Source organism: Castanea sativa, chromosome 8 (genome assembly GCF_040712315.1).
Source record: "Castanea sativa cultivar Marrone di Chiusa Pesio chromosome 8, ASM4071231v1".
In the NCBI taxonomy this organism is placed as follows: domain Eukaryota; kingdom Viridiplantae; phylum Streptophyta; class Magnoliopsida; order Fagales; family Fagaceae; genus Castanea; species Castanea sativa.
Window position 1 is genome coordinate 40,139,016 of NC_134020.1, and position 8,057 is coordinate 40,147,072.

General features: G+C 36.4%; 1 protein-coding gene across 3 annotated transcripts in view; it reads left to right on the forward strand.

Moving 5' to 3' along the window:
• Positions 1-7,008, forward strand: part of LOC142607460 (protein CHROMATIN REMODELING 5) — a 28,174-nt gene extending 21,166 nt beyond the window's left edge. For all 3 annotated transcript variants that reach the window (XM_075778968.1, XM_075778969.1, XM_075778967.1), the window contains 8 exons: positions 260-340; positions 449-685; positions 2,787-2,942; positions 3,053-3,230; positions 3,318-3,499; positions 5,258-5,608; positions 5,690-5,783; positions 6,018-7,008. In XM_075778968.1, the coding sequence (XP_075635083.1) occupies positions 260-340; positions 449-685; positions 2,787-2,942; positions 3,053-3,230; positions 3,318-3,499; positions 5,258-5,608; positions 5,690-5,783; positions 6,018-6,523 (1,785 nt within the window). In that variant the 3' untranslated portion in view covers positions 6,524-7,008. The remainder of the gene's footprint in view (positions 1-259; positions 341-448; positions 686-2,786; positions 2,943-3,052; positions 3,231-3,317; positions 3,500-5,257; positions 5,609-5,689; positions 5,784-6,017) is intronic.
• Positions 7,009-8,057: the final 1,049 nt, after the last annotated feature.

Sequence of the window (8,057 nt, forward strand, 5' to 3'; positions counted from 1 at the left end):
CTCAAATGGTATCTCCTTCCCTTATAAGGATAGGATGGGGAGGGTTAGGTCATAGTTCCAAGGCACTGTATGTGTGTGTAATGTAGTAATGTAAAAGAATACTTCATTCGAATAACTTGTCCCTCTTCTAGTGTTTTGTGGTTGGGAGCAATATGTGGGTTCATTTAAATAACTTGTCCCTCCTCTAGGCTTTTAAATCCAGACATAGAGTCGTTAATGATTTTTAGAACCCTTTATATATTTATTTGTTTACATCCAGGTTGCCAATTTCGGTAGTGCTGAAGATGATGGGAGCTTTTGGAGTCGTTGGATAAAGCCAGAAGCAGTAGCCCACGCTGAAGTATGTACTTTGACTGTGCTAAGCTTTTTGAGTTTTGCTTGTTACACTTATGAGTTCTTTCTTCATTTTTGGAATCTCTTAATCATTTAGACATTTGTTCTCCTTCAGGATGCTCTAGTTCCTCGTGCTGCAAGAAATACCAAAAGCTATGCAGAGGCTAACCAACCTGAGATGAGTAATAAAAGGAAAAAGAAAGGATCTGAGCCTCAGGAGAGATTGCAGAAACGACGTAGAGCTGATTATTCAGTGCCAGCAGTACCAATGATCGAGGGAGCTACTTTTCAAGTGAGAAGATGGTCTTATGGGAATTTGTCTAAAAGAGATGCATTGCGTTTTTCTCGTGCGGTAAAGTTCTATTGATATTCTTACAAACTCTATGCCTTGTGTTTCACTACACCTTATTTTAATTTATTTTGGATTGTCTAGAGCAAGTTCATATCATGCCCTTGATAGTTTGGCCACCTTAATATTAGTATATTTACAATTTTTATTTGTAACATGATGATAGAGATTTATATATATAAAAAAAAAGATTGTGTTTTATCTACCATTATAATTTTTTCCTTGATTTACAGAGGGTCCATTATTTCTTTTTTGGTAGGTCATCCTGATTCAGTTGTTTGTATTTGGATATACTAGCTAACATTACATTGTTTATTTGTTGAAAAATCGAGCTGTTATATAAATTTTAAATTTTTTATCCTATGATGTTAAGGCTGTTGATTATATACCATATTAAATTGTTTTTTATTGTAAATAATTTAGCCCTGGTTGGTTTCATTTTAAGAGAGAGAATATATACTAAGCTTGCATGCTCACTTGGTTTTTAATTATGTAACTTATTTTATTTATTTATTATTTTTTTGGGGGGGGGGGGTGAGGGAGGGGGTTGCTTGGGAGTTTATATACGTTAGCTAATTGTGGTGATGGGTCCTTTTATTTGGAAGTTTTTAGATTCTATACCTGGGTGATGGGTCCATCCTATTGTTTGGAAGTCATAGCTTTTGGGATCTTGGCTACATGTGGAATTATGGGGTGACATGATAAAGTTACTTTCTGCAATTTTGGGTCTGGGATATCCAATATGCATTTTCTTTAATATACTTAATGTAAGCAACTCCCTTTCTCTTTTACTGGCTTTCTTCATTCCTGCACCTTTTTGCCATGAACATTGAGGGGGAAGGGGGGGCACCATTTGTATGTTTTCACTGTGAATATTGAATGAACTAGTGTGTAACAGATCAGGAAAGCATAGCTTTTTTTGTTTGACTCAGTTACAGAAGCTGTTTTGTTTTATGAGATGCTGTGTATCAGTTCAGTTACCAATGCTACTTCTTGTTACTCGTTAATGTGCATGTGGCGAATTTAGTTGTAATTACAATGAAAGAGGACAAAAAGATATTCATATTATCCACCTTATTGATGAGTATGGCTATATGTTTTGGGAAAATGTCTTTGGAGCTTTTGAGTCTTCTTCTACCTCTCTCTTTTAAATAATTTTGCTTTGGGGGTCTTGTTTATGTTTGAGTTTAATGTTTGTTTTGGGGGGGGGGGGTCTTTTTTATTTCCACTTTCGATCTTGGCACAGCCAGTGTAACAACTCAAGGAAAGGCACTTTTCACATCTGAATTGTGCCTCAAAAAGACTAATCTAGTCACAATTAAGGGTCATTGTAGTTTTTTATAAAGCTCAGATCAATCTAGTATATACTCGACTCAACATACACTCCTAGGGCATTACAATCTCCCCCATTTAAATTCTCGACTTCCTCGTTAGGGCCCAAGTTGTGGGGTATTGTGGTCGAGCCCACACTGTGTTACTAGGTTGGCTCTGGTACTATTTGTAATGACCAAGGAAAAACACTGGTTAGATCTACGCTATATCCTAAAAGGACTATTCTAATCACAATTGAGGCTCTCTGTAATTGTTTACAAAGCTCAGACCAACCCAGTATATGCTCAATGTGCGGTTCAACACACTCAACCAATTCAATGTCAATCTGGTGCATCACAGCCAGCCTGTTTACTTGTGATTCAAATTTTCATCTTACACTATGTTAGCATGAATGAATATGTTCTTATGACATCACTTCCTAATCTGTGAAACATGCATATTATAATTTTTGTCCTCTTTTAGCCCCAAGTTTTATAATCTATGAAGTTTTAGTATAACTTTATTAAGGAGGTAATTTAAGGGAATTTGTGGATTGCCAACCTTAGTCTTTTGGAACAAAAGTGCATCAGATTTTGAAGTGGCAATCCAGCATCACAATTTGCTAGGGTAGTAGCTAAGTATGATAATTTGTGCTAGATGTTCAAGGATTGTAGTCATATGGCAATGAGTGTGTTATTTATAATCTTTGGGCGTGATAGCTGGAAATTGTATTTCTTTGCTCTGTTATGGCAAAGCTCTAATTGTCAAATTTCTCCCACCATTAAAAAATTAGGTCATGAAATTTGGAAATCAGAGCCAAATCAGCTTCATAGCTGAGGAGGTTGGGGGTGCAGTTGGAGCAGCTCCACCCGACGCACAGATTGAACTCTTTGATGCTTTGATTGATGGATGTAAAGAAGCAGTTGAAGTAGAAATCCTGGACCCAAAGGTTGGCCTTAGACTTATTCTTTTGTTTCTGTTTTTGTTTTGAATGCTTTGCATCCTTTTTGTCTTGTTTGCTCTTGTAATCTAACAAATTTATACCCTAATTATTGATAGGGGCCTTTGTTGGATTTCTTTGGTGTTCCTGTGAAGGCTAATGATCTTATCACTCGTGTTCAAGAGCTGCAACTCCTAGCGAAGCGCATTAGTCGCTATGAAGATCCCATTGCCCAATTCCGGGTTTTGATGTACCTCAAACCTTCAAACTGGTCCAAAGGTTGTGGCTGGAATCAGAGTATGTGTTTCTCCTCCCATTGTACTAATTTTTTCATTTCTTTCCATTATATCGTGATTTCAAAGAATGTTTTTTGGTTTCTGATAGTTGATGATGCAAGATTGCTTCTGGGAATACACTACCATGGTTTTGGCAATTGGGAAAAGATAAGGTTAGATGAAAGGCTTGGCCTTATGAAGAAGATTGCTCCGGTGGAACTTCAACACCATGAAACCTTTTTACCACGTGCTCCAAATTTGAGAGACCGTGCTAATGCTCTTCTAGAAATGGTAGGCAATCTTTAGCATGTTTATAGATTTGTTGGCCTTTTCCTTTCAATATTTGCTCAACATATAACCATCACTAGTTTCAATAAAATTTCCTTTTTTGAGCTTCAATTGTGAATATGCTGCTCTGGCATTAGGGGTATAAACATCAGAAGTGTTCATAAAATTATCCTTTTCTTGCTTTATGTGTCCCTGTTGGGGGGTAAGTGTTAAATTGTGGATAATCTCATCAAAAGGAATATGATTCTAGTGAATTGGCGTGTATATGCAAGTCCAGTATCAGATTGCTAGGGAGCTTCAGTTGTTCATGTTCGCTTTATTTGGGGTATAGCGAGTGATGCAAAACACAAGAATAAAATGGGAGACAAAAGAGGAACAAAAGAAACAGCAGAACAAATCCTAAGCTTCCCTACCTAGAACTTGCCTGCAAACCCTAGGCATCACCACCTAAGGGCGTTTAGCATCACCACTTAGGAGATATATTCTTAAATCATTCTTATTCAAATTGTACTGCCTTTCACCGTTACGGGAGTGCCAGTTTAATAGGTTTTAGGGATTATACTAATATGGAAAACATCTAATCAAATCCCTTAAAACCTTCAACATTAATAACCAAATTCAAAAATAAAAGAAATAAAAAATTTAAATAAAAAAAATAAAATCTTGGTTCCCTGCATTAGTGAGTGATCTTTGAAGGTTATTGATATGTTATTTTGTTGGAAAGGTTTGTTTCAAAGACATACCGACAGATTGATTTGGAACGCTGCTACTCCGAACAAAGTTTTTTCTCCAAACTAGTTTGGAGTGACTTTTTAAACTTCTCATATATCTTTTTTTTTTTGTGTGAATTTTGAAAATCTAACCATTGAATTTCATGTTCTTTATGTTCTTAACATGCATATTAAATTTCATTCAAATTGGATATTATTTACTATTCAATCAATAAACATATTTTTTATACACAATTTTAGATCATAAAAATTTGAAATTTTAACATTTGTTTGATGAGATAGTAATTGACCTTTTATCTTCTTGAAATTTTACATGTATGAAGAATAACGGTTAGATTTTCAAAATTCACACTCAATATAGAGATATACGAGGAGTTTGTAGAGTTTGTTCTTTTGCTTGTATATTTTAGGTGAACCTTTTGCTTATGTATTGTAGACTTGAGGTTTTTCTTCAGTCTAATAGAATCTGTTTATCACAACATCAAAACAAAATCCATAACGGTAAGATCGGAATCCTGAAGTATGTGGCTGCACATATCATCTTGCTGTCATTTATTTGATGCAAACTTGAATGTGCCCATTTCTGTAAAATATGCTGATATCTATTATAGAATGAACATCACTTTTTTTTTTCTTTCATGTGTTCAATTGGCACCTCCTCCCCTAATAAGTTTTAGGTGGAGGGTGAGGTGGGTTCAAGGCCCATTGGGTATGTGTATAACTTACCAATAAAAAAAAAAAAATCACTTTTTGCTTCATGTTAGTGTGAGTTTGGATACAGCTGAAATCCAAACTCACGTCTGCTTTTGCGTTAAAACAGTGGGTCCTGTGCACTGTTTGCGGGACCCGCAAGTACATTTTTTCCTTTAAAATAACTTCAAAACTGGGTCTCATGACACTATTCACACATTTAAAAATTATTTTGCTACATTGTTTTCAGTTTTCAGCAATAAGCGGTATCCAAACACATCTTTAGTATTATTTTGGTTCATGAATTGCATGAACTGACGACTAGGACTTCTGTTGCCAGGAACTTGCGGTTCTTGGAAAGAAAGCAAATGCTAAAGTGGGTCGTAAAACTTCTAAGAAGGAGAGGGAAAATCTTCTGAGCACCTCAATCTCTCGTGGCCGGGCTAAGAAAGGAAAGCCTGGATCTCCCAAACTCAATGTTCAAATGAACAAAGGAAGACCTTTGAAACCCATGAAACTTGAACCTTTAGTAAAAGAGGAGGGTGAAATGTCGGACAATGAAGAAGTATATGAGCAGTTCAAGGAAGTGAAATGGATGGAATGGTGTGAAGATGTCATGGTTGATGAAATAAAAACCCTGAAACGTCTTCAGAGGTTGCAGACCACTAGTGCTGATCTCCCAAAGGAAAAGGTACATATTAGTTTTAATTTTTCATTCTTCATTTGTCATTTTTTTATTATTGACTTTATGTTTCATTATCTTCTTCTTCAGGTGCTTTCAAAAATTCGGAATTACTTGCAGCTTCTAGGCCGAAGGATTGATCAAATTGTTTTAGAACATGAGGAGGAGCCGTATAAACAAGATAGTAAGTGTTTTTTTTATCCTTCATATATTAGTGACTGATTTATGTTGCTTTTCAATCTAAATTCGGGTCTGTAAGTGATTCTCATTTTCCCTCGTGAGTGTACAGTGCCATTTTCCAATTTTTTTTCCCCGCAAATAATAGATGACTCTGTTTTTATGTTATAGTTGTTAATGATCTTTTCTCTTTTGTTCCAAATTTAATCTGATGTTTACAACGTGGTTATTCAATTTTCAGGGATGACCATGCGACTTTGGAACTATGTCTCTACCTTTTCAAATCTCTCCGGTGAGAGGCTTCATCAAATTTACTCAAAACTTAGACAGGAGCAGGATGAGGAGGGAGCGGTTGGCCCTTCCCATGTTAATGGATCCACACATGGTCCTATTGGCCAAGACGGTGACCCCAATTATTTTCCTCCTTTCCCTCGGCAATTTGAGAGGCAAAGAGGGTTCAAAAATATGAGTAACTATCAAATGTCAGAACCAGTTGTCAAGGGTCTTGATACAGGGAAATTTGAAGCATGGAAACGAAGGAGAAGAGCAGAAACTGATAATCATATCCAAGTTCAGCCCCCAGCTCTAAGACCTATGAGTAATGGTGCTCGGGTAGCTGATCCAAATTCATTGGGGATTCTTGGGGCTGGACCATCTGACAACAGACATTTGGGTGGTGAGAAGCCTTTTAGGATGCGTCAGACTGGTTTCCCTCCGAGGCAAGGTTTCTCATCTGGTATCAAGTAGTTTTCAAGCTCTCTATGGGAGGGGAGCACATCTGATTTGAGAATCATGGCCATATGCTCACTTGGTGACAACTGCTTCAGCCATTATATATTCTCCCTGGAATTTTTTTTCTCCCAAGGGAATAAGTGGTTCAGATTCCTGTTAGGTATCCTGCGGCTGATCTCAGAAGTATCCATCAAATGGGAAAAGTATTCATCAAATGGGAATTGCATCCACCGTTCATCAAAGCTGGCTGATGAAAAGAGAGCCAAAATTGCTCTATTTTGTCCGAGGTTCGAGGAGTCTTGCTGCCAATTTTTTTCTTCTTTTGAAGAGTTCAGTAATTTGTTCTCGTAAATAGTGAAAAAATATCAGAAAAAGGATTTACCCCATTCAATATATACACACACATTAGAAGAGCCTGTTATATGTAATATGCCTTTGAAAATTGTACATTATCAAATTTTGCAAAAAAATTTTGGATGACTTGTTCATGCCATTTTTTATTTCCTTTTGTCCATAAGAAGGTTGATGTTTTTTCGTTAGTTTTTCAAATCGTCTTTTGTAGCGGCTCTAGCTAGAATATGATGTTGCAGCTTTGCACCACCAAGACCTATATCGGTGTATGTATACACTATACACTACTAATAACTATAGGTCTTGGGGCAAAGCTGCATCATATTCTATCATAATGTCTTGGTTCGTGTTTATGTTTTTGGCTTTCATCTCTCTTGCTGAAATATGGCTTTGACATGCACTTTGAACAATGGCTGTTAAAGATTTCTAGGAAAACAAGAGCAAAGAACAGAATGCCTGTCTTGGGGGCCAGTTTTACTTGGAGATTCGAATTTCAAGATTTGCAACGTGTGTCGAATTGATAAATTATGGTATGGAATTTGTTTATTGTGGCAGAAAGGAATTTAGTTTTGATTTGCAAACTGTTTATATTAGAAGTGGAACTGGGTAGATCTGTAACACTTTCATAACAGTTCGGATTTCAATAGTTGTGTAATTCAGATGTATTCAGTTTCTTGTGTCTTTATTAGTTTTTGATTATTTATCAAAGAAAAGTTCAAAACAATTTTGCATTTAGACGGGAGGTCTGCCTTGTTATTGTAAACACCATAAAACCACTGACATTGCTTTATTCTATAATCTATATTTTATAGTTACAATGAGAGATTTGACCATACATGTCATGGACATACTAGTTTCTAGTACTACCAAAAAGAATTTAGATATCAGCGATAAGGAGTAGAGGACAAAATTTGTACCCCGTGCAGCCACGCATGTTTAAAAATTAAACCCACAAGTTTTAAGTTTCACAAACAGCCTCAAAATTAGGGGCTAGGAAAAGAAGTAAGAAGCTGCATAAATACAAATTGCTGTGTGGCCATGGTTCCCACAAGCCAGGTGTGGTTGACAGAACATTATCACTTTATCTTTTGCATGACCTTCTCAACCTCAGACTTCCACTTTCCAAAAGACTGTTAAGCCAACTTGGACTGGATTCAATAATCTGAGTCGTCAATTTGATGCGATTTCCAATAGCTAA